The 26,837-nt window shown below is 33.8% G+C and overlaps 4 protein-coding genes across 5 annotated transcripts in view; 1 reads left to right on the plus strand and 3 right to left on the minus strand.

The window, feature by feature from the left end:
- Positions 1 to 771: 771 nt before the first annotated feature.
- Positions 772 to 3,204, minus strand: LOC140971426 (uncharacterized). Its single transcript, XM_073433692.1, has 4 exons — positions 3,039 to 3,204; positions 2,807 to 2,913; positions 1,056 to 1,134; positions 772 to 968 (listed from the first exon to the last, which is right to left on the minus strand). Exons 1-4 carry the CDS (start codon positions 3,039 to 3,041, stop codon positions 921 to 923), a joined length of 237 nt encoding a protein of 78 aa, XP_073289793.1. The 5' UTR covers positions 3,042 to 3,204; the 3' UTR covers positions 772 to 920.
- Positions 3,205 to 3,635: 431 nt separating this feature from the next.
- Positions 3,636 to 10,419, minus strand: LOC140971434 (receptor-like serine/threonine-protein kinase ALE2). The gene is made up of 15 exons (XM_073433699.1): positions 9,706 to 10,419; positions 8,753 to 8,842; positions 8,429 to 8,668; positions 8,245 to 8,358; positions 8,068 to 8,157; positions 7,229 to 7,348; positions 6,976 to 7,143; positions 6,832 to 6,891; positions 6,648 to 6,755; positions 6,426 to 6,536; positions 5,903 to 6,274; positions 5,519 to 5,815; positions 4,960 to 5,349; positions 4,632 to 4,875; positions 3,636 to 4,416 (listed from the first exon to the last, which is right to left on the minus strand). Exons 1-15 carry the CDS (start codon positions 9,788 to 9,790, stop codon positions 4,083 to 4,085), a joined length of 2,823 nt encoding a protein of 940 aa, XP_073289800.1. The 5' UTR covers positions 9,791 to 10,419; the 3' UTR covers positions 3,636 to 4,082.
- Positions 7,209 to 26,837, minus strand: part of LOC140971435 (uncharacterized) — a 39,470-nt gene continuing 19,841 nt past the window's right edge. The window contains exon 2 of the transcript XR_012174306.1: positions 7,209 to 7,228. The gene's annotated coding sequence lies outside the window, so the exon portion shown is untranslated. The remainder of the gene's footprint in view (positions 7,229 to 26,837) is intronic.
- Positions 22,107 to 26,044, plus strand: LOC140961365 (cytokinin dehydrogenase 3-like). Of its 2 annotated transcripts, none has more exons than XM_073419853.1 (5): positions 22,107 to 22,768; positions 24,077 to 24,204; positions 24,445 to 24,726; positions 25,042 to 25,295; positions 25,559 to 26,044. In XM_073419853.1, the coding sequence occupies exons 1-5, from the start codon at positions 22,177 to 22,179 to the stop codon at positions 25,842 to 25,844; spliced, it is 1,542 nt and encodes a 513-aa protein (XP_073275954.1). In that variant the 5' UTR covers positions 22,107 to 22,176; the 3' UTR covers positions 25,845 to 26,044. The 2 variants fall into 2 exon arrangements, with proteins under 2 accessions (XP_073275954.1, XP_073275960.1); XM_073419859.1 differs by having other exon boundaries at positions 22,110 to 22,768; positions 24,445 to 24,714; positions 25,559 to 26,040.

Raw genomic sequence — 26,837 nt, forward strand, 5'->3', positions numbered from 1 at the left:
CAAATGCAAACTTAACATTTCTCCCGATATAGATTAGATAATTAATTTTTGCTAACTATCATATATTATCAGTCTCTTGCTCTCTAATAGGAAATTTGAATCATTGTTATACGAAGTCTGCTCCTAACCAAGTTCAAGCCGAGTTCAAATGGAAGACTTACTCAAGTTCTATTTAAGTCGAGCTCGAGTAAACATCAATGTACAACATAAACTTGAGCCATTGTGATCACTGCAAATCATGTTATTCGAATTACTAATATCCTTGAGCACTGTTTGATACCAATATAGAACGAAATATTTTAAATACATGTTCATTGTAAGTTGGTTCAACGATTAATTATTCTATATTATTTATCCTTAGAATTAATAGATTGATCATTCAATAAGTAATGTCTCATCATTCTATCAATCGATCCAAATAATGCCTCAAAGCATCCTCTAAACTACTAGTTTTAACGATTATTTATCTGAAGATTTGACATGCATTTTATTAATTTTTAGCGTTCTACCCTTTCGTTGTTAAGCAACTTTGGGCCAGGACAGCGATTTGTGGAAATTGGGCCTCATATGTAATTTTCTATGGCCCATTGTTTCTGAAATTGGTGGGCTGGCCTAAATCTGCTCGAGTCAGAAGCATGTGCCACCATTTGATTGGATATCATCACGAGTTTGTCACCGACTATATTTTATAACTCCTGGTCCGAAGAAAATATTATCGTGCTAAAATATTATTTAATTTAATACACCAAAATAGCAAGATAATAAAATAACTTGAAATAAATGCGAAATTTTAAATATTATTTTTTTTCTTTTTTTGCCAAGTTGGTTTCAAAATGTGAGGAATTGTGAATTAATTCATAAATACTGGCATCAACATTCACCAAGATATGGTTTTGTCTCGCAAGCTCGATGTTCAGAAATCAAACATAGACTCCACTAGAAAGTAGCAAGAACAAAGACCCGAAACCCTGCCAAAGAACGGTACACTTCATATCACCAAACAAACAAAAGTTGAAAGTATAACTGTGAGAATAAGACGAGTCTTATAGACGTACCAAGAAGACAGATGCAACCGCACCAGTAGTTAGTTCTTTTGCAAGACTACGGTTCTTCCTCGAGGATGTGGCCTCGTAGCTGCATGTAAATGTCAAATATACTACGACGAGGTAATCATATAGCTTTGCAATATTGATATAAACGACTCCACTAAAGTGTCATATCCTGAGATCACTGTATTAATTATTTCAGATAGCATGCAACGTTCATTAGTTCCTGTGCAAATGTGATGAACTCCTGAGTTAACATTTAACCTTAAATGAACAATCCGTTTATCGTATAAACAGAGAATTGCGAACTTCAGTCTTTATGGCATGCCAAGAAACATGCAATGGAACAACAGGGTTAAGTTTAGGTAAAGGATAAAGGAGCACATAACCAAAAGACAGTACTCCACTCATTAAATAGCTTGGTCAATAGCTTTAAGCACTAGAAAAATTATTGTCAATCGAGAATGCTCCTATATTCTGCATGCCTATCGAGAATGTTTCATCAAGTGACGGATTTTTTCCCAAAAGTAATGCTAAAAGTGTAATGAGGTGATTTCAAAATCCAACCACCACTAATTTTGAAGGTGTGAAAAATAATGCTATCACCACTTCAGGCCTGCTTCAAAACCCTCAAGATCCAGTTGACCAGTTCCAATTCAAAGCTATTCAAGGTTGACCACCATCAACAATGAGGACCTTTTATTAAGGGGTGAAAGGCTGCATTCTTTCATAGGTTGGAGAATTTTGCTGTATGTTTAATGTGTCTAATGTATTGTTGTGTTGACGGCCTGGGAACAACATTTTTGCTAATGACAACATAAACATCAAAATTTGTCCACTTAGAAAAGTGACACATCCCTCAACTCAATAATGATATTAGAACTCTCCGTTAATACTCATCATGGTTTACTTCGGTGTTAGCCAAAATTTCTATCCATTTAACATGTAACAGATAAAAACTATCCAGTGTAACATTTACAAAGCACATGAATATTATTCAACATCAAACTGCAATCTTTTCTAACTTTGAAAAAAAAATGAATGAATTCGGATGGTGTACAACAACCAAGCTATGAATCTTAAAAGAAAAGAGAAACCGAGAAAAGAAAGAATCAACACCAACACCAGAATGAATTCCGATGGTACATAACAGGTATGAATGCTGGAAGAAAGATAAACTGCATGAAGAAACTATCATGCACCAAGGCGATCGACCCAATCTGATCCATAGTACATTAGTACTGTCGAGATAATCCACAAGATTTGGCATAATTCCATACAGACACACAAAAAGGGGTAGACAGACTGTTGGGGTAGCTTCAAATCATGTAAAATTTGAACAAGAGTAAATACTGTCGTTGGCAAGAGACAGATTTGTCACCAGCCAAAGCAAATAAGGTGGAATACCACTATTATCAGCAAATCTATAAATTTAACACGCTCCACACCAACCAACTCAAAATAAACACTAAATTAAAGTTCTTATTAGAAAGCAAAGAATGAAACTTCTCTCCAAAATCGTGCAAGAAGGTGTAGATAAAAAAAATATATATTCGTGGCTGCGATCTCATTCAAAACACAGCTGTATATTTTATATGCATCAAGTGCATGGATCCCCAACAAAATAAACAGAAAATGCTACCAAAAACAAGTTGTGCCAAAATCCAAAACCAGCATCTAAAATCAAAAGCATCCAGCAAAAATCCAAACTCAACCCATCAATTACAACAGAATCCAAAATCAAGAGAATGAATCCTTACATGAAGAAAGAGGCGGTGACGACGAGTCCAATGGCGAGCATAAAAACGGCGAGTGTTGGGTACCACGCGTCCGGGACGGGGCTTGAGATCGGTTTCGCAGATTGAGCCTTTTTTGAGAAAATCAAATCAAAATTAGCTTCAACACATTCCGAAAAAACAAGTAATCAATCAAAAGATGAGAAAAATGCGAGTAAGAACAGCGGAAATCAATGCTCCTGAGATTCAAGATTACCATTTCTTCTTCCGAGGGTTTAAAGGAGCGCAGGCGTAGACGATTGATTCGCTGGGCTATATATTCATAAGAAAATCTCTCGACTTTAAAGTCGCTTCTTAATAACGAGAAAATCGCTTCTTTAATAGCAACACGTTTTTACGCGCCTAAACTTGGGCTGGCATCTTGGTTCGTCACTTAATCCTATATGATGCATTAGGATTCAATTTGTTTGTTTATTTACAAAATCTAATCAGTAATTTCGTTTTTTTTTTGCCCGTATGAGATTTGTTATAATTGAATATCGAACCTGAGACATCGTTTCAAATTTGAAATCTTGATGTCAGATGAGCTATTTCATCATGTTTTAGTTTGATACAAAAATAACTCGAATTAATTTGAAGTTAGATGTGATTGATAATTAGAATAAAATCAAATATTATAATTCCAGATATGAATATCATTTACATGCTCAGTATCAAACTGACCATTTAATGGTTATAGTGTCTTCAAAGAAAGCAACCCATGTATTGTACGAGAGAAGTGGATCCAAAAAATTTATTTAGAGACGATAACATATTTAAAAATGTTATATACTCAACATTTTTAATTTTTATTTTTTCATGGGAAAAGACAATTAAGTACATTTAAATTCGAAGCACATGGATGAAAATTTTACCACAAAAAACATAACATATATGAACATCAAAATGATTCAGTGAAACACTAATGAGACCCCGGCCGCATTCCAAGGAACATCCTATGCTCACTCACGCTCCCTCCTGATAGTCGCCTCATCGTCCTCCACAGACGACCGGCGCTGCTGCTGCTTGTTCTCAAAGGTCCGGAGCTCGAATTCCACCTAAACGATTCCGAATCGTCTCTCCCGGGTTTTGCAGACGAACTCAAAAGCTCCGACATAGAAAGATCTTTCTCGGCATCGAGCCTATTGTCATAGTCGGATATCGGGGACTGATTAAGTACGAGATCAGGTAATCTATCTGAGTTAGTGCTTTTCCTAGCTTCCATATCTATAGATAATTCTCCTTCATTTGTCTGTTCGCACTAGTTGTACACCAGTTTTAAGGCCTGAACAACTTCTCCCATAAAGGGTCTGTGTGATACGTCTGGTTGGACACACATCGAAGCAATAGCAGCAACTTTCGCTATGCTGTCGAATGGGAAATCGGGGCCTAAGGATGGATCGATGATCGACCCTAAACCTTCTCTACTAGTTAAGAGCGGGCGGGACCAAGAAACTAGATTTTCTTGACCGGGTTGCTGAGACAAGTCTATGGGTTTTTTCCCTGTAAGGAGTTCGAGAAGGACTACGCCATAACTGTAAACGTCGCTTTTTACAAGAAGATGCCCTGTCATTGCGTACTCAGGAGCTACATACCTGGTATGATGCATAAAGGGCGGTTAAAATTCAAAATATTGACACGAAAACAAAAAAAGAGTGCAAAAAGAATATGAAATAATGATACAATTTCTCACCAACAGGACGATGCATGAATTTCCATAAAAACGAGGGCAAAGGAGGCGGGTTCACCATTTCTAATTAAAGGCACACATCAAACTGCTTCAACAAGATCTATAAGAAAAGAGTTATACCCGAAGGTTCCCATGACACGGGTCGAAATGTGTCTGTTTTCCTCTTCCAATGCAGTACGAGCTAAACCAAAATCAGATACTTTTGGGGTATAATCATCTTCCAGTAAGATGTTGCTGGCCTTGAAGTCCCTGTGTATGACTCGGGGACTTGAATCTTCGTGCAGATATGCTAGAGCTCGAGCAGCTCCGAGGGCAATTTTTAGCCGGGCACTCCAGTCAAGTGGAGCACTTTCTTTGTCAATACCTGAAAACAAGTATGAGAATACAATATTTAAAACAGCCAATGAAAAGAAATATAAATTGACAGGAGTTACTCAAAAGTTCACACCATGTAAATGAGATTCCACACTGCCATTTGGTATTAATTCATATACTAAACATCTCGTACGATCCTCAACACATATACCGATAAGTTTGACCAAGTTCCTATGATGAAGCCGGCTAAGCATCTCAACTTCCGCTAAGAATTCACGGCCGCCCTGCTGATCATATCTCTTGAGTATCTTCATCGCAACTTTGGTCCCATCATCAAGCATGCCACTGTAGACCATTCCAAAGCCACCTTTTCCAAGTATTCTCGTTTCGTTGAAGTGATCGGTTGCTCTCTCTATATCACTTAAACTAAATGTTTTTGCAGAGGCAGTATAAGCTGCAAAGCTTGAACTCAAGGAGAAAGAAGGAGAACTAGGGCTTCTACCGATCATAGATACTGCCTTGCCTACACCATATGCATTATATATTCTCATCAGCTAAATTTTCGAAATATTTTTGTAGAAGTTCATAAACAATTTTTAAATGGAGTCATTGTGTCACTATGATGCTCACAACCACTGACTGCTTCCAACCACTGATGAATGTATGCCAAAAAAAGGAAAACCATATTCTACCTGATGATTTTGCGAGGGAACGGATGGTAGTTGGTGGAGTTGGATTAGATAGGTAGCCACGGTTTCTGTGTTTGTACAAGAAAACCCATGCAATAGCAGAAAATAAGACAAGGATTATGAATACGGATACAATGACTGATGCCAGAATGCCTCTTTTTGGTCCATCATTATGCTGATTTCTCCTTACATCCACCCCCAGGGGTTGTACAGTTCTTGCATTATTGTCACGACCAGGGTATGGGTTACTTCCTATAATGCCAATGGTTGATGGAGGCAAAGGCGGAGAAGGGGGAAGACCTAAGATTTGTAAGGTGGCAACTCGATTGTTAAGGACAAACCATAAACAGATAACCCATTCAAAAAAAACTAGGTCCACACTGTTACCTGGATATTGCACATATATCACGTCATAATCACCAAACAATGATGTACTTATAACCACTTGCTTGTGCCAAAATCTTTGAAATGTTAAATATGCTGTTGTGTCATCAAATTTTGCTCCGGGAGGTATCAAATCAATAAGAACAATGGTCTTTTGTGGATTAACTGCATTTGCATTTGCTCCCATGATGCGAACTTGGCTTTGCTTCATATGTACTCCAGCAGCAATTTCTTTTGCGAGTTCTGAAACTAAAGGAAAGAAGGTGTATAGTGCTACAGTAAGGCTCAGCCCAACTTGTATTGGCAGCACACAGACGCAGGGAGAGTCAGGAGGACCATATGTTAATGGCTCGGTGCAAGTCAGAGGAGCACAAGCTGTGAAATAAGATAAATGATTGAGTTTGTTGACAGGTAATAGCTAAAGCACCAGAGAAAATTGAGTATGTTTAGGACGAGAATCTTTTGAAAAAGGATTCACAATTTTTCTCTTCCCTGAGAAAATTGAAGTTTGGTGAAAAAAACTCACCTTTATGAGGAGGTGGAGGTGGCAGTTCTTGCAACGGGGATGGCGGCGGCATTTTTGGACTTTTTTTTGTTGATACAGAGGCGGGGGGCATTATAGGAGAAATGAACGGAACTTCGAACACAAAGACAGTATTCATTCAAGCACTCATAGTAAAGTCAAACCAAAACTCAAAGGCAGCTTTTCTATTACCCATACAGAAGGGCAAAAACAGACAAAAATTACCTTTAGCACGCTCGGGTGGAGATTTTGGAGGTGAAGAAAATATAGAAGGATGGTGATTTCCTGAGGAAGGAATTGGGGCAAGCATCGGAGATGCAGATTGAGAATAGCCTGTCATTTGACATTATTAGACATTACAACAACAAGAACAAAATAATAAGTCGTGGTCCGACCGAGTATAAAAAGCCTGCAGTTGTGGGTGGTGGAGCATAATGCCGGAAATCAGCCATTGGGCCTGAGCTTGGAGCTGAATGGGGAAAAAATATGCGTCAGATATAAAGTATGAAGGTGTTATTATCAGAAAAAAAAACTTTTGGGAGTGTAGAAAAACCTTGTGTGCTTGAAGTAGGAGGGATTAAATGAAACAATGGAGCAGGAGAGGTCTTATAATCCCTTGAATGACGTGGCTTTTTCAATGGATAAGGCCCCGGAGCCAACTCGGAATATGGATGAGGAGGAGCACTATTAGAATGTCCTGGCAGATTACTTGCTGAAGGAGCTGAACCAGAAGAAGTGCACATTACTAAGTGCTCATTTACTTGATGTCCAGATTATAGTTAGGAAAATAGAAAGATTTGACAAACCTTCAGATGGGGAATGGCTTATAGGTGCATAATGAATGATGGTATTATTTACGGGCGATGGAACTGGTATAGCACCTGTTACACTTGGAGGACGTGCTGATATGGGAGAGGTATTTTGTTCTGCCAGAAAAGGACAGTATAGCAGTTGAACTAATAATATCCTCCCTCAACAAAGATGTTCGTAATATCATAGAGCGGGAAGCATGTCTTTCAAGAAATATGAACTATAGCAACTCTGATTAAAAATTGTTTTCAAACAAAACGGAGTTCATAAATGCTGATAAAATTGCATTTTTTGTTCTTTATCCACGAGAGTGCATAATTGTAGGATTAAAAAAAAAAAAACAAAAGTTCACCCTTGTTACATAATAATTTTACAACCCTTAAAGCAATTTTCATTTCACCAAGATACTCAAGTGATATCAAAGTTAAACTTCAATGAATTGTCGCTTACTCCCCAAAATTTATGAGATTCCATCGTGGTCAAAGAAGATTCTTGATGGTTTTTAGTGAAAAAGTGATCGAGGCAACATTCATCCATTTAGCTCAACTTTACTTTATGGTAGTTGGTTGCTGCACAATGCAGCTGAACTAGAAGACTTAAATAGCAATTGTGCTGATAAACTTGAAAAAATTACACTAGTGTCACCTGGTGGGCTGGATGGTGGTTCTTCAGCAATATTGGATCAGCAGGTGGGAAATTTCCAGGAGATGATGGAGGTGAAGACATGTCTTGCACCATGTGATCGACTCGTCAGACAATCATCTTTAAGGATGATTTGGTTGAAGATTTACTCAAACGGTTTTTTTGAACAATAATGTAGTGAAAAAACTCATACCAGGTGGAAGGGATGGTGGTTCTTCAGGCAAAAAGTAGCGTGAAGGTGGCGGACTGCCTAAGTTACTCATTGGTGCTGATGCATTTGATACTGTGTTTCAAAATATCCAATATTAGGTGAATTTCACTGCAGGGTAAATAATCATAAGGTCAGAACAAATCATCAGCTTTTAACAACCTGGAGCTATTGGTGAGTGGGGAGCATTATTTTCAGGTGCTGTAGTTGGATGAGAATTTGGCGGAGCAGATCTTGGCTCCAATGACGAACTACTAGAAGGTGGAACACTCGGTACTGCGTACTGAAAATCTAAATCATATCGAACCAATATAAATCGATAAGATTTCATATTATTACTAGTTACCTGGAGCATCCAACACAGAGGGAGGGGGAACATGTTCTGTGTGCGAAGGCTGCTCTGGAGGAGGTACCGGTGGCATGACTGGGACAGGATGCTGAATAGATGTGGTGGGTGGAACAACAATATTTGGAGGTGGTGTTGAAAGAGGACTCGGGCGTGGGGAAAAGATAAGACCTTTTGTTGATTGAGGTACTGGTCCAGAGCTGCGAGGAGGAGTTATGAGTGGAGGTTGGAAACCTGTCCCTGAAATGGTGATTCATATGCAAGTTAATTTAATATCAAATGTTGCGTTGAAAATTATAATGCATTTATGAATACGAATACTACCATAGGATGGAGGATCTGCAACAGGTGCTACGCTGATTAAGACATTTTCGTCATACAAAAGTCCAGGCATTCCTTCTCCATTTGGAAAACCTTCAGAAAATAAGGAAAGAGGCAAAATTATGAATATGCAAAATCAAAACAATACAAACTAGGAATAACAAACTTCAGGACGTCTGCCATTAGAATTTATAAAATCGGATATCATACATTTCATTGTCAATGATCCAGAATTCTATTTTTACAAGAATAGAGTCGCAGCCGAATTTTTATGCACTCCAGGGAGATGGAACAAACAACTTGTGAATATATACGAGCCTGGCCTTTGAAATTTAATACGCACATATCTGCTAATGGGGGAATAACTTCGGCAAGTACGCATTGAATTTTGATTGGTCTATGGCCAATGTAGCCTAGCAAAATCTTTCAACTATCAATAGGCCAAGCTTACGAAATTAGAAAAACGGCCACTAAAATTTGAAGGCATTTGTTACTACGACAAGATATTTGAGGCAATTCAATGATCTGGATACTTCACATTTCACCGACAAATCTTTAAGGGGTTGTAGCATGAAATTCCAATTCGGTGCTACGAATCTATCTACATAAACTACAGAAAGTCAGAACTTGTGCTGGCAAACAAACTTGAGAACATAGAAAGCTTCAGGAAAGAAAAATAAATGAAGATTTTGAGCAATGTGCGAAATTCAGAATTCACAATCATATTTGATATCCACCCTTTACTTCTAAACATTTAAAATAAATAAATAAATAACAATAACAACTAATTCCTAGACACAAGGACATGCATTAGCTTGATGTCGCCAAAACTAAATCAAAACATCGGCAAGTCTCCAAACTAGAACAATCAAACCAATTGTTCCAAACACTGAGGGAAACAAGGACTTCTCGGATCTTTGGATAAAACTTTAAGCAGAACAAACTGAAATAATTACCAGCAAGTGCGTGAATCACCATAAAACAAGTAAAGGCACAGACTTTCAGCAACAATCCAAGAACTTGCAGCAGCATCACCCCCATCTCAGTATCTCACCCAAAAATAAAAACAAGAGAAATGGAAACCCCTCCACTCAATCTCAATGAAAATCCATTCGTCAAGAGGCTACATAGCATCAAAATAAGGGAAGCCCAAAAAACTCTTCCTCACAAAGAACAATGCACTTTCTGAAATCAGTGCAATAAAGATAGATGTCTTCAAGAAAAAACAAAAGGGGTTAGATTAAAGATGGAGACCTACTGGCAGAAAGAGTGAGAGGCAAGCAAGACACAAGAAATAAGGAGGGTCAGTTGCTAGCAAAAACGCAATCAAACACAGGACGATACCACGAAAATAAATCTTTTCTCGTTCTGATTAAATGGGCATTACAGAAATTTGGAACCGGATAAAAACAAGATATGGGAGCTGTGAATAAATGAAAGATTCGAAATTTTCCAGGCCGAACACAACAAACAAGTGAGAAACAACCGTTTCCACTGACATATTTGCAATTAAAGAAAAGTGTGTATAAAAAGCTAGCAATATTTAAACATTTCTAGTAAAGGAAAAAAAAGAACAAACTTGTTGCAAGCGAGTGTCAGTAGCTGGTAAACAGCGACAGCCATGTTTTGTTTTTGTGCAAGATTTTATGAGTTTATCCCTCCTACTCACATGCACACATGAGACACAGAGATGGAACATCTGAGAGCGATTCTGTTATATTTAATTATTATTAATTATTAATTACAAATATTGTATATTATTTATTATGTTCTTGACTGGGAAGATATTAGATTTCTTTGATATCGATTGCAATTAATAGCCAATTAATGAGATAGTTGCATGAAAAGAAAGAAGGGAAAGGGTCTCATAATAAGAGCCCCATTGAATTTTTGTAATCTCACTTTTCTCATATACTTTTTGTTTTTATTAAACCCCAATTATTTGATGATTTTATACAATAAAGTGTATTTTAAAATATTATTACTTATAATAAAATTCTAATATAATGTTACTATTGAAATAATGATGTAAATTTATTTGATCATACATATTTATCCTTTCAAAACATATAAGATTTGTTAATTGACTGCACTAATTTCACTATTATATGTATCGCAGAATTTGGATTTTTTAAGCATAATTATGTAATAAATACAATCTTTATCTTTAGTTGATATAGCGGAAAACATTTATTCAAACATGTGATTGAATTCTTTTGATTAGGATCTTAGTCTCCGCATGCTTTCCGAATTAGCATGTTTGGTCGTGTATCCTATTCTAATGTATTTTACAAAGGTTTTTGTTTTGGTGAGACTTTACACAAAGTCATTTTGTTTTTTTAGATCTAAATCTGTTTTGGGATTACGTAAATCATTGAAATAAAATAATAAATAAAAAAAACTAGGGGCCGAGCCACCTGTTTGGGCCTGTCTTCAAGCGAGCCATTAAATAGTAACTCAACAGACCTAATTTTTATGATAGGACGGACTCACTCGACTGATCTGACCTATTACAGCTCTAAAACCTAACAATGAAATGGAATGTTTTTATTAAGAGGTTTTCTTGATGTTTTTTTTTTAATGAAATTACTTTCATTAATAATTATAAAAAGATAATACAAGTACAAATATTTTGGGTATCCCAGCGAGAGTCAATAAACGTAAAATCACCTACTACATAGTATCTATAACAGAAATCGAACTAGGAATATACCGAAAGTTCAGAATCTTAATCTTCTTGATAATGTCTTCCATCACCGACTTTTCATTTTCAAACATAGCACAGTTTCTTGCATTCCACACATTGTGAACTGTTGCTATCAGTGCAACACATCTAATCTTATTTAGGGTTGAATTACCTCGATAGACACTTCTGAAAGCTTTGAGGACTGCTGTCGAAGATCCCATAATCTTTTTCATTCCTAGTCATTCACGCACACCTGCCCATATTCTGTTCGAAATATTGCAGCCAAAAAATAGTTGTGCAAATGTCTCTAATTTCGTGTTACATAGCACACAAGACTGATCATACATATATCTCAGCCTATCACGGGTTAAGAATTTGTTATGTGCAAATATCCACAATGCAAACATGTGCTTTGGGAGGATAAACGATTTCATGATTAGAGGCTTCCAAGGCTACCGTCCCACTGCCGACGAGAAGAAATGGTACGCACGACTGAACCCCACATTACCACAAAACCACCCCTCCAAGCACAAAACCGTCGCATCAACAGACCTCAGCTCTCGAATCATAACATATCTAATACCTATAATCTGTTTTACAAGAGGCGAATCCTCTCGTCTCCATTCCTATTGCCAAATATCACCAAATTGCTCAACCTCTAGGAGGCCATATTTTAGCACAGTGAGTATTTTTTCGACAATTTTTATGCTACCAATAATGTTTTGGAGATATAATTTTGGAATTAGATAGAAGGATCAATGACCAGCACATAGCATCCAACTCAAGCCCCCAACCTCAAGTATGCCTAAGAGTCCACAACACTCAAAACTCACTCATGCACATAAGAATTTACCTTGGATCGACACGAAACAAAGTAACAGCAAAAAATGACAAGTATCTTTAAGATGAGACAAACAAGAAAGGATGCAAAAAAAAATTGATTATGGTTTTTTTTTTCCCTCAAATGGAGTTTTCAGAATCTCATTCAAACCGAATCAAACTGAACCAATTTAATTATATTAAGAATTTGTTTATTGCAAGTTTTAGACCAAATAAACATAATTAAAATTCGAAAATTTAGGTTTTTCTATAAATTATAAAATTTTGTAACATACATAAAGTATTCTAATATATGATTTTATTTATAATCATATTTTTAACGATCAAATAAGATGTTTAGTAGACTTCTATTAAATGTCAATTGCTACATATTGGAAGTAGAAATAATCATTTTTTTAGGGACAGAAATAAGCATTTGGCTGAAAGAGTTGTCAAAACTTGTTATTTCGTCTTCGAGATCGGCAAAACCCATCTCCCCAAATATGAAGAGGAAGATTGCCGTTTTACTCTTGAAATGAGAATTCATAAATAATATTTAAATGTTATTTAATATTGATTTTATAGAATTATTATTCAAATCATTTNTTACTAATTTTTTTGGAATCATTTTGTCTGAACGATGATGTATTAGTTGATTACAAATATTAATTTCATTCAATATTTGAGTAAAGTTGTATAATATCATATATCTTTTATCGTCTCATTCCATTAACTAAATGACTTATTATTTGATGAAGATTAATTCATAACTTGGATAACTGAATGTCTTTTGAGGTTATAAATATAAATAAACCAGTATTAGGTTTGAATAAATACTATGGGTGTATGCCTGTTTGGGCCAGATATATATGGGCTTTTGAAAATGAAATCCAAATTCTAAGCCCATTAAAGACATACTTAACAATGGATGAATGAATGGTCCTAAGATTTGGGCAAGGAAGGCAAGATCAGATGATAGGATGGTCTATACATATTAAATATAATAAATACAAAAATTACTACAAATATATCGTACAATGATATTTACATCACTATTTATATCATGAGATTTTGCTATTATATCATGAGATTTTGTATTTAATATATAATAAGATTTTGATAAAGTGAATTTTTGTATTGAATTTTTTGTGGTGTAAAAAGATGTTTTTTTAAAAAAACTTTGATCAATTATTTTTTTAAGAAATACATTTGAGGAGATTATTTTTTAAAAAAAGATTTATTTAATCAGGGTTATTTTACAAATTTCCCTAAAAAATATTTTACAAATATTGTTGTACATACATCATCACTGTACATAAGACCTGTATACATGATAGGATAAACATGTGATATATAATATAAGGATAAGTTAAAGATATATAAGATGTAGGATATTATATTTAATTATTGGTATGATTTTAATAACAGTGATTAAATATATATATATATATATATATATATTATATTGTAATGACAAAATTAACCTTAATCGAGTGATACTAATAATTTTATTGAAATTTATAAAAATCTATCATTTTATATAATATATAAAAATAAATAAAAATATTTATTTGATGGGGCGGTGAAATGATAGAACAATATGGTTTAAGATTTTTATATATTGAGGAAAATTAAGTCTTTTGTGGTGTTTTTTATCATTAAATTCAAATTATCACATGTCCTAAAAGAGATACATTATCTTTGTATAAAACTATTTTATCACGGGCCCATGATCTTTCTAAAAAAGTACCAAACGTGGGATAAGGAGGATTATTTATCAATACATCTCTTATCCTATGTACCAAACTATACCTAAAAGTTAATGTTAATATATGGATTCAACATGATTGGGATGTCTGATTTTTTTGGGGATCTAAATCGAACGGAGATTTTGGTTACAATTCTAATTTTGGATTCGAAAAAACACGATTTCGGTCTTTCAGAGACGGATCAAAGTTCGGTTTACAGTTCCAAAAAAATCGTAGTTTCATATTAACTCATGTACGTCACAAAATTGATTTTTCACAATCTGAAATTTTTTAATAAAAAAAAGATGTCGTGGTCAATGTCGGAAAATTGTACCCATGGGAGTGAAATTAAATGGTCTATATAAAAAAAAATTGTTTGATTTGGATTTCGTGTCGATTGTTTATGGAAGATCCAGAAATCTTTGTTCATTGTGCTTTTTTCAAAAATAAAAATAAATAAATAAATAAAGGAAAAGAAAAATAGAAAAAGAAATAAATCTTTTTGTAGAGAACTTTCAAATTGGCCTAACTCGAGAATTTATTTTCTCCAAGTGTCATTTTTCATTTAGAACTGATTTCAATTTTCAACCTAGCTACAACCCTAATGTGTCCACTTTAAGTGGCATCAAAGTCCATATGTTCACAACATTATAAAGTCTACAGAGAATTATCATTGTGTCCAAAAATCAAATTGCCAAAAGAAAATATATAATCGTTAAATTTTGTAACTCGAAAAATATTTGTACTAATTATTTATAAAATTTAATCTGCTTCGCGAGACGGCGTGTTGTTTTTCGCTTCGAATTGGTCTATCTATATATACTTATAAATTATATTTTTTTAATAAAAATTTTATATATCTTTAGCACTTTTACCTTCACAAGTAGTTTTGGAGAAAAATTTATTTCCAACTTAGGAAAAGGGGCTGATTTTTAAATAGCTTTTTGACATCTCAAGGCAAAGGCACTCGTGCAATAAAGGGTAAAAGTAATTTCCATAGACGTAATAATTATTTTTATGTTATGCACGCATGCATAGAAACATAATAATTTCTTGTCTATAATGCTAATAATTTGCTAACTTAGCACGTGAAATTGATTAGGGACATGATTATCTAATTGCCTTTTCACATATAGATATAATGATTTTGAAATATATACACAAGATTTTTGGTTTTACAAGTCTTTGCTCCACATTTGGAAAGCCAACCATTTAAAGCTAAACATATACAATAATAGTTCATGTAAATATAGAAATTAAAAAAAATGTAATTTTCCGAAGTTGGATAATAATTAAGGACCTCTAGTCTTCTACTCAAAACGTGTATCCTCTGGACCACCAGCACAACGAGCCAAAGCATATAGGCGAAATTTCCTCGGAATGAGTGTCTGAGTTGATCGAGTAGGTGGACTCTTGATCGATGGTCAAAAGTTCGATTTCTCCTACCAACCCCTTCTCGAACGAGTTTGTCACACAGAACTTGTCTACTATAGTTTATCTGACTAACGTGATTTGCAGACTATATTGCATTAGGCTAAAGATTTATTCAGTACCTATAGAAATGTAGCGGACGTGGATTTTCACGTAATAAAAAAACTATAATGGCCGATAACCCCATATATAAAATTTATTAATCTTTGAAAATCTCATGTTAAAATCAGACGTATAACCCCTGTAAAAAGGGAAAATGTACTTCATATTTCAAAACACAAAGTTTTAAAATGATTTTAATTTTATTTAAGGATCGCAGGATTCATAATTTTTTAATATTTCGCATGAGTTATAAGTACAGTTATCCTACATAATTTCAAATGACTTTTCAAACGATTCAATCCAAACATATTTGAACAAACAATCATTCAAAAAATGACCTTGTTTATCGACGAACTTAAAATTAGTAATCTTAGTTCATTCAAATTTAACCAACTCCTTCCATTTATTTGGCATAGTCCAATCCACCCTAATTTTTTTAAAAAATTTGGGGGAGAAAATTATAACAATTGAGTCTAGAACTCGATATCTCATTCCAAACTTAGAACTTTTGTGACATACGAGCAATAAATCATCGAACAATCCATCACAAGTTCATTTCAAACTTTTACATTTTCATTATTTTTTTAAAAATGTTACCATTATAAATATTATGTGTCAATTGAACATTAATTGCACAAATTAAACAAGTATATGGCAAGATAAATAATATAGCCCCTAACTCCTAACGACTTTATATTAACAAATCGACGTGAAAGGTGATTTAATGGCTAGTTTTTGTGGGCTACTCTTAGCTCTATTGGAGCATACAATTGTACAAGGTCAAAATCATTGAAATTTTGAATGGAAACATGCGACACTTCCTTAACAGATGGAACCTTAAAATTTAAAAACATAATAATAAAAAAAATAAATATACTGTCGCTGAATACCTAAATCATCCTTAATTGAATTAATCTTCTCTATGCTACCACCTAATTTATGGATTTTTCCACATAAATTAAAATATTTCTATTTAAATGTTACTCCCAATCACTCCACAACAAGCCTATTACATGAAAATTATGACAAATCCCTTGTAATTTTTTAGTACTTGAACTTGTTCCAAACTTTCTTCGGCTCCATATATTAATTGTTTTTGTCCGTTCGGTATGTCTGTTGGTTAAGTTGTCTTTATGGGTTGATGAAATACAACTCATAGAGTAATATCTCAATCGTGTATATATTAATGACCCATATTTCAAAACATATATAATATTAATGTGGATAGTGTTAATGTGGCAAAACATGCAACAACCCTAACTCGAACTCAATCGTTTTCATCATTACACGTCTTTATTGGGTAATATGTTTCTTGCACTTTAAGTATCTTATGCATGATTCAGATGATACATGACTGAGTTTATATGTGCAGTAATTGTGATACCCTTGTCCCACATTTTAAAAATTAAAGATTTAAAATGAGTTTATAATAGGCTACAATTGACTTTTATAGCAACTTGAGTTAATCATTTTTGTAAAGCGATGATGAATACAAAGTAGTTGTTATATGAGCCTATTGTGTAGTCACGCAGGCGCGAGTCCGGGCCCGAGACGTGACAGTAATTATGTTTGATTTTATTTAAGAAGCTGGAAGACATATTTCGACCACGATTCCAAAGTCAATATATCGACTAGGTTTCTTTCATTACATAGGTATTCTAGGTAAAACCTAAGAATGCAAACAATCAAATTCATCATAATTTTTCAGGTCGCATATCTTTTTGTCGAAATCCGAATTTAGCACTATATTTTTAGGATAATCTTGGGTAGCGATATTTAATATGAATTTAAATTCACGTCCCTGTCGAAATATTTTATACGAATCTATCATATCTAGAGTATTGTCTAGTTATAATTATTCATATAGATATTGCATACGTATGCTAAAATTTCTCCGTCGAGAGATTCTTTGGTTAGTCAGTTTCATATGTCGGATGAGTGCTTCTCACACGAGACATACGTTGTAGAGCAATTTATGAATATTATCATCAAGTGGTCGATAATTACTTGTTCCATCCAATTATCTAGAATTTTAATTTGACCAACAATTTATTTGTCAAGACGAGTGAACATGATTTGATTAAGCAACAATTTAATTTTTATTATCTTAGTTTTTAAAATAAAAAAGAAAATATATAATAGTTCCATGAATAATCAAAATTGTAAAGTTTACAAAGTTAAATTAATATTTGTGATATAATTCAATTTTTCATCACTTTCCTGCATATGTTCTCTATTTATTACTTTCTCCATCTCAAAATATACACATCTTAATTATTTTTCATTTGTTCGAATTATATAATCAAATTTCTATATTTAGTTGTAAATTTCTTATTCTCCTCAATATACTCATATAGATAAATGTATTAGTTACTTCTAGCATTTTTTTATACACCATTAAAACACTAATTAATAAAGATAAAATAGTAAATGTGTTTGTACAATTGGTTATTCCAATGATATCCCGGACGGACTTAGTATATTTTAGCTGGAAAATCATAATATTTTCAAGTTCTAAATAATTTAACCACTAAACTGCTCCACTAGCTTATATAAATTCATCATTGATCGTATGATCGATTCTTGTGTGAAGTATATTTCTCATTGAAATATTGTATGAGATATTTGAGTCAAATCATCAAAGATTTGAGTTGAATGTTTCATTTCAATTTTGTCCTTTGACTGGGACATAAAAATATGCGAATCCCAACCTAGATCATGTTTTTTTTTTAAAAAAAACATGCAAGGAAAACATAGAAATTTGAATGGTTTGATCGAGTTTCGATTAAGATCACTATGAAATATAAAAAATGAAAATTACATTATTGTCGTATACAGAGGTTGTTCTTGAATTTATGTATGGATTTTAGATAATGAATTTCACATTTTTTTTGACTTGTTTTGATAGATAAAATTTAAATGTGTTAGGATTGAGTGATTTGAAGACATGTATTTCAAATCAGTTTCATTGCTTAAATGAATTATATCCGCTAAATTTCAAATACACGTATTTGTTAATCTATGTCGAGGTAACGGTAATTGTGATGTGTACAGACAAAGACAAGATGGTTTTTTTCATTTCAATTTCGTTCTTCGAATATCTACCTCCAAATCAAATACATACATCCCAATTAATTTCAAATCCATTAAATATAAATTTAGATATTTTTAATCATAACTACGACGAATTTCAAATACTCTTATAATGAGTGTTATTTGAAATTCATTTCTTAGATCATTTCCTGAAAGCAATCTAACTGAAGCGATATTCCTAAAAATTCAGAGCTGAAACAGAAATTACCTCTATCTAAAATCTTAAGGCTAAAAACTAAAAATACAAAACATTTGAAAACCACAATTTTGAACCTACAAGATACAGTGTGTATCAGTTCGATCTATCTGTATATTTCAATAAGATCTACTCATTTACTTTCACAAGATATGCTTGTAAATCATATTCAAATTCATTGTATCTTGGACGATCCTTACTTACATAGTAGTTTTCAAGTTCATACCAAAAAAAGAATACATTAGCAAATAAAAAACTTATAAAATAGGAGACAAGCATCAATAAAATATACCAAGTGCTCGAGGGGATATGTTACGTATTTTGGTGGGACAATATTGACATGGCAATTATGGTTAGAATTTGACTTTTAGGACAACGTAATCTGACTATGATCGGGAAAGAAAACATGGGGACGTTTCCACTTCATTTCCTCCATATTTCTTCTCTGAATATTACTCTTCATTGCTGCATCGATACGTCAAATCTCGATGGATTTGTTTCAAAGATTCTTTAATTATTTCCATATATCATCACTCGTACGTGAACCAAATTTTGTAATACAAAGTGTTTTCCCACCTAAAAAGTTTGTTCATGTATATTATTTTTTTTCGTGGTATATATATATTAGCCAAAGTAGGTTAGATTTTGATTATATGTGTTTTTGTATTCAATTTTGAGCTCGGAATTTGTTGAGATCGTATCTGAATAGATATGATTAGTCAAATAGAATTAATTGGTTTTGAAATGAAACCAGTTACTATAGTTAATAAATGTGCCCAGATTGTACGCAAGTGACTTTGAAAACTCATGACTTAAATTTTATTCATCCAAATAAATCGCATAGTTTTAAAATTCATGATTTTAAATATCTAAAAAAAGAACTTAAATTAATTTGGTGTCAAGATTGAGCCGATTTATATTTGACATTTAGTTTATTTATATGCTTAATGACTAGGAGTGTAAATGAATTAAATCGAGTTTAACATGGAAAAAAATTAGGCTCGAGTTCCAGTTCGGCTAGAACATGTTTACAAGTTACTAAAAAATACATGTTCGAAATATATTCATTTAATATATAAATATATTATAATAATAAATTATTAAATTTCTCGCACTCTTAGTAATGAATTAGATATCGATTTCATTAAAAGTATAGATTCGAAGCATGCATTGAGTTCATGTGATTGTAGTGAAGAGCAATAATTATCCATACATGAAAGTAATTTAAACATGAATTTCTAGATGACGTACATTTTAAGAAAAATTGTTTTTATGATAATGAATGTTTGTTTCTTTCGGATTTCGATATTCTTCATATTGATCGTTTTTTCCTACTCTCAGCGCCAAAATCTATCTTCTCCAAATTTGCGAGTTTAATTGGGATTTACGGTCAGACAATTGAGTCTCCGGGATGAAAGTCGGAGTGGTTGGTTCATTGGAATATAATCTTTGAAAAGAAAAAATATATATACACTTTGTGCTCCACAATTGTTCAATATTTAAAGAGCATATCATTTGGAAAACACGCAGATTGAATTTGTTTTCTCCAAAATTTCTCAATATTCCAATAGTAACAACTCTAGCTCGACAAATGAAACAAAGTCCAAGTTGAAGTTGATGACAAAGACTATAATCCGGGAAAAGAGCTAATGTCAATTATACTTCAACATAGCTGACAAATAGTTGAAGCATGTCAAAGTAAAAACGGGATGCGGCGAAGAAGAAAGTTCATCCAAAGAAACCGTAAAGTCGGGCATGCGAAGCTCTTTAATTATTATTTCTCTACAAACCCGGTGTATCTATATCAAATATTTTGAAGACGATTTCGAATGCGAAGAGAGTTATTATTTAGCACAGTTAATGCACTTGAGAGTCGTTCATTGTATTTTCAGCAGATGGACAATTCTGTGATAAGAAAAGGCTTGTCACTAGTACAAAAGTGCACGACTGCAATTCGTCAATTGACTTATGGAGTCTCAGCCGTCCATCTTGACGGGTACCTACCCAAGGGTGAATCAATTGCCATCAACTGATTTTTCAAGTTCTGCGGATATGTGGTTAAACTATTTAGTGATCGATATTTGAGAAGGGCAAATGATGTTGAATGTCTTCTTCAAATGCATGATTGGAGGCACGACTTCCCTATAATGTGGGGCAGACTTGATTGCATGCACTGGGAATGAAAAAATTGATTAGTTGCTTGGAAATGCCAGTTTACAAGAGGTCATGGGTCACCAACAATCGTGCTTGAAGCTGTTGCATCTCAAGACTTGTGGATACGACATGCATTCTTTGGTGTCGCAAGTTCACGTAATGATATTAACGTTCTCATTTTCAATAACGTCTTGTAAGGAAATGCCATGTAGATTAATTTACTGGTCAACGAGACTCAATATACGAAAGATATTATCTAATATATGGAATATATCCGGAATGAACTACTTTCGTGAAGGTTTTTCCTTGCCCAAAGGATCCCAAAAGGATGTTGTTTAAGGAAAGTTATGAGGTTACAAGAAAATATGTTGAACGAGCATTTGGGGTGTTCCAAGCTCGGTGGCCAATTGTCGGAGGTCCGGCTCGTCGTTGTTACAGAAAAATTAAAGTTAAAATATATTATGCTATCATTCATTATTTGCACAATATGATTGTTGAACACGAGGGGGTCACGTGATAAATTGTTACAACGATGAGGTGACAAGCCCACACAAACCATCCAAGGCAACCGATATTGATTTCTTGATTATCTCCAGACAAATTCCGAAATATGTGACAGTCATATGCATCACCAACTTTGTGCAGACTTATTTGAACATATTTGGTCACAATATAACAACAATCTTTGAATTGGTATTTTACAACTTCTCTTCACAAAATAAGATTAAATAATTTTACATAATAAATATATTTAAAAATAAATACACATTTAAATTGTGTAAATAAATTTGAAATTGTATTTATTTAATGTACAATAAGAATAAAGATGAATGAGTGGGCATCGACCACAAATAATTAGTGTTAATTTTAAAATGAATGTAAGAGAATAAATATGTTAATATATTGTGTATGTGTTATGTAAATGTTTACATTTTATATGGGATGATAGATATTATAAGGTGAACCAATTTGAATTCACTTGCAACATAGGCAAAAAAGTAGCATCTTAAAGTCTTGTCCTTTCGTATCTTTGATATGAATTCATGCATCACATGTCCAAGATTTTTATCCTCAGACCCCACGATTCACCTCCCCTTCTTCATGCAACCTTTTCTTCTCTATAAATACCCTCTCCATTTCCACGCAATTCCCTTGTAAATTAAAAATCAACCTCCATTTACATTACAGCTTCTCGAAAATGGCAGCTAACCATTCTCCAATGTTGGCTTCCTACTTCATCACCTTCTTCATCGTTGTTCCATGGGCTACAGCACTCCCAGATGAAATCCTGCGACAAAACATCGGAAAACTTCTTCGAACAGACCTCGGATCCACCTCAATAGCCTCCGCAGACTACGGGAACCTCGTCCAAGAAACCCCGTCTGCGGTTTTCTACCCTTCCACCGTCGATGAAGTGATCAGTCTCATCAAGCTGTCAAACAACCTCTCGACTCCCTTCTCCATCGCCGCCAGAGGGCGGGGCCACTCCGTGAGAGGGCAAGCGATGGCTGGTGACGGGGTGGTGGTGGAAATGACTTCCCTGGCTGGAAACGGGATCCGAGTTAGGGTCTCGTGGAACCCCGCGTTAGGGTTTTTCGCAGACGTCGGGGGTGAGCAAACCTGGATTGATGTGTTGAAGACGACGCTAGAACACGGGCTTGCGCCGGTTTCTTGGACGGATTATCTGTACTTAACCGTTGGAGGAACACTCTCGAATGGCGGAATCAGTGGGCAATCGTTCTTACACGGTCCTCAGATCAGCAACGTGCATGAACTTGATGTTATTACAGGTAAAAATAATTTTATTTTGATGTCGTTTTATGTTATATTTTATCGGGGCAGGTAAATTTATGTTCATTTACTAGAAAACGGTCACGCGAGATATGTGCAATATATACATTATATCTATAGATTAGTGGATACATAATAGTCACCAGTAATTATTCCATTAAAAAGGTGAAATAACAAGTTATAAATTTCGTAATCAAGAATTATTGAATTACCACTTTGTTTGAGTTAATTGCATGCAATCACAATTATAATTATAAACTTTGTATATATTATAATCTGGCATAAAGTCATACTGAGGCTGACCTAATATATACTTTCTGGAGCGTATTCTCACTTTAATACACGCACACGATGTTCATCAATCGTGTCAACATCTATGGCTATCAATGAAATGAAATTCAAATATTAAATATACAATTTTGATATACTTCATCATATCCAATAGGTGCGTGTCATTGGTGGACACAGAGATGGATACGATTAATGGATAACATATCAAAACTATACATACACACAACATATATACATGTATAACATGATTTATACACAATTCGAATTGTTGCTTTCTGCACTTTATTTCGGTTTATAAGAATGTTCAGTGGGCCAAGATTGATACAGTGCTAGGGAGAGAGTTACCCACCGGATCTGGCAAAGTGATGATGGACAAGATTTGATGAAAAAAATTAAAGTTGTATTTTAAGAGATTGGTTTTAAATAAACACTCTATTTTAACGTTTAATTTCGTGCTGATCAACTTTGTAGCTTGCTAATAAATATACATGTGCAGCAATACTTGGGAAATTTGCATATTTTATATTGAATATATAAACAGAACAATAAACATCCATCATTAATTACTCATGATTTTCTGATATTTTTTTCCTGAGATTCTCGATAAGATCTTCATGATTATTTGTAGCCAAAATTTCTAATTTTGTATATCATTTAAAGTAGATTTTGAGGATTAAAATTGTCTAGGAATATGGTTACATGTGTTAGGTACAAAGTCACAAAAGGTATTTGGTTTCTGGACTGATGAGTTTGGAGTCAGTCTGAGTGATTTATCATGTGAATGGAAGAATCTTTCTTCATGCATTTTTTGCATGCATGTGATTTACTTTTTCCATCCACTTTTAATATGATGATGATATGGAGGCCGGAAAATTGTCGCCCCTGTCATGTTATAAGGAAAAAAATTGAAATTTTATTCATGATTTTCTTTAAAAGTTCGATATAATTAACGTATGGAATCGTGTATTTTCGTGCCTTGTTTGACCAAAGGTCTTTATTTCATGTATTTGATTCAGGCACAGGGGACTTCATGACTTGCTCTAAGGACATGAATTCTGAGTTGTTTTTTGCTGTCCTAGGCGGTCTAGGACAATTTGGCATTATTGCCAGGGCAAGAATTCGACTAAATAAAGCTCCGTCAAGAGTAAGCACATAAAAATTCATTGGATCTTCTTATTTTATGGACTCAATTAAATTTCAAATAATATTGAAACTAATTATTGATACAAATGCATGAAATAGTATATTTTTCTCATCCGAAAAACAAAAAGTATATTTCGCGCGCCTTTGATGAAGCTTTCAAAACCGGATTTTGGATTTTTGAGATGGAACCCAATATTTTCTGGCAAGCGTTATAACTATTTTTTTTTTCTCTTTTTGTTAGGCCAAATGGGTGAGATTGATTTATAATGATTTCTCAAAATTCACAAGAGATCAAGAATATTTAATCTCCTCGGGTAACATTAATGGCCCAGATTATGTGGAAGGGTCTCTTATTACGGACAATAGCCCTCCAAATAACTGGAGATCTTCCTTTTACTCTTCCTTAAATCAATCCAAAATCAGTTCTTTGTTGAAGAGCAACCAAGGTCTCCTCTACTCCATCGAAGTCGTCAAATATTATGATGATCTCACCGCAAACACCATTGATGAGGTATACACACATGTATGTACGTATGCATTAGTGACTACAGATTTCGTTTTTTTTTACATATATACAATTATTGTTATGTTAAGAAATTTTCATAAATTTATTACACCCCTCATTTATTGTAATATCGTACATATATTACTGGTTACAACTTGCAAGTTTTGTTGCTCGTATATGATGTGTGTTTAACCTTACAATTGGTATTTGTCATTGGTTCGAATGTTCGTACTTATTTCGGGACCGGCCGGGTACTGTTTTGTCAACATGCATGCAGCTAATTAACAATTTTGTCATTTTGTTCGCTGTGGTGGTTGTTCATTTAACTCTCAGGAACTCGAAACTATGGGAAAAGATTTGGAATTCGTTTCCGGTTTCATATTCAAGAAAGACGTGCCGGTGATTGATTTTCTGAGCAGAGTTGCGATCGGAGACAATCATAACTCGGAAGCTCATCCATGGCTGAATCTGTTCGTACCCAAGTCAACCATTTTGGATTTCAATGATGCTGTATTTGCCCACATCATAAGGAGACATAACCACACCACCTCAGGACCCATCCTTTTCTACCCTTTTAACAGAATCAAGTACAAAGATTTTTCTATTTCTTTCAAATCTAATATACTTTTTTTCTGGATACGTTAAAATAACATTTTTGTAGGAAAAATCCTAAAATTGAAAATGTCAATTGGTGCTTGATATATCAATAAATATCAGCAATATCTGGTGTCATTTCAGCACAGTCGAGAAATCTTGATTATTAGATGGACAAAATCAAACTTGTGTAAATTTAAGTAGAGGATCATATTTTCTCTTTTTCGTTTTGATTTATTTTTATTTTTTTCTTCAGATGGGATGATAGGACGTCTGCCGTTATACCGGAAGAGGAAATTTTCTACACTCTGGGGTTACTTCATTCATGTATGCCTGATGAAGTGGAGATTTATGAAAAATTAAATAATGAGATACTTGAATTTTGTGAAAAGAGTGGAATCAAGATTAAGCAGTATCTTCCACATTACAAATCCAAGGAAGATTGGGTTAAACATTTCGGCTCCAAATGGGAATCTTTTCAAGAAATGAAAACAAAGTTTGATCCGAGAATGATATTGTCACCGGGACAAAGAATTTTTTAATTCCATTTGATTCTGGGATCGATAATTATTCTCTCAAGAGGACTAGAAATTTGTAAAATATAGTTAATTAATTATTCCATCCCAGAAGGACGATTTTTATAATTACACGTATGCAATAAATGATCATTTCAATTTTGTTCTACTTTCTTTATTCGAATAATTGTTGAATTTTGTATAATGGTTGAAATGTACTTTGATCAACTAAAAATACAAAAGTTGCCTAATTATTGTACTAAGATCCAATTTTTTTTTTAAATCAACTAAAGGACCAAATCTTTTCCCATCACCTAATACATGATTTTCGGTTCACTAATTTAGTTATTTTGGATTTTTGCTGCCTAAATTTTCAAATTTTGATTTTTGGATTTCAGTCTTTTTTTTCCTGGAGTGTTGAAGTAGTAACAAAAAATATTGACATGGCACTGAAAATATTGACGTGACATCGTTAATTGTTGGCTTGTCCTTGCATAGTCAACAATTAGACCAAAAGCTAACGTATTAAAATCAAACTTTGAAAATTTAATGGATCAAAACAAAAACTACTGAACAAGTTAGTGGGGAAAAAAAGTTATTTTTCCTAACAAATACATACACTTATATGATGTAAGGAGAGAAAACGTGATTTATTTTTGTCCCAAACTTCCCTCTCTGGTTAAAACTCTCTTTTCTATTATATAATTCGGTTGGTGAATCAAGGAAGTAAGTGAATAATTGATCCTTATCCCCATCGCACCTTGTTGTTTTGAGGTCATAATTCGAATACCTTTTTTTTGACACTAAAACTCCCTTTTTTGGGCAAAAAGATAAGTTCTAAGTTCATATTACTTTTGATACATTTTTTAGACCATATATTCCATGCATAATGATTCGTAATTCGGTATGATTTTAATAATATTCTAGATTATGATGATGTTGATCACATAGAGAGAAAATGGCGACAACCCCTAATTATATGTTCCTTACATTTTATGCAAAAATAAGATAAAATAATAT

The sequence above is a fragment of the Primulina huaijiensis genome, chromosome 2 (assembly GCF_012295235.1).
Source record: "Primulina huaijiensis isolate GDHJ02 chromosome 2, ASM1229523v2, whole genome shotgun sequence".
NCBI classification, from domain to species: Eukaryota; Viridiplantae; Streptophyta; class Magnoliopsida; order Lamiales; family Gesneriaceae; genus Primulina; species Primulina huaijiensis.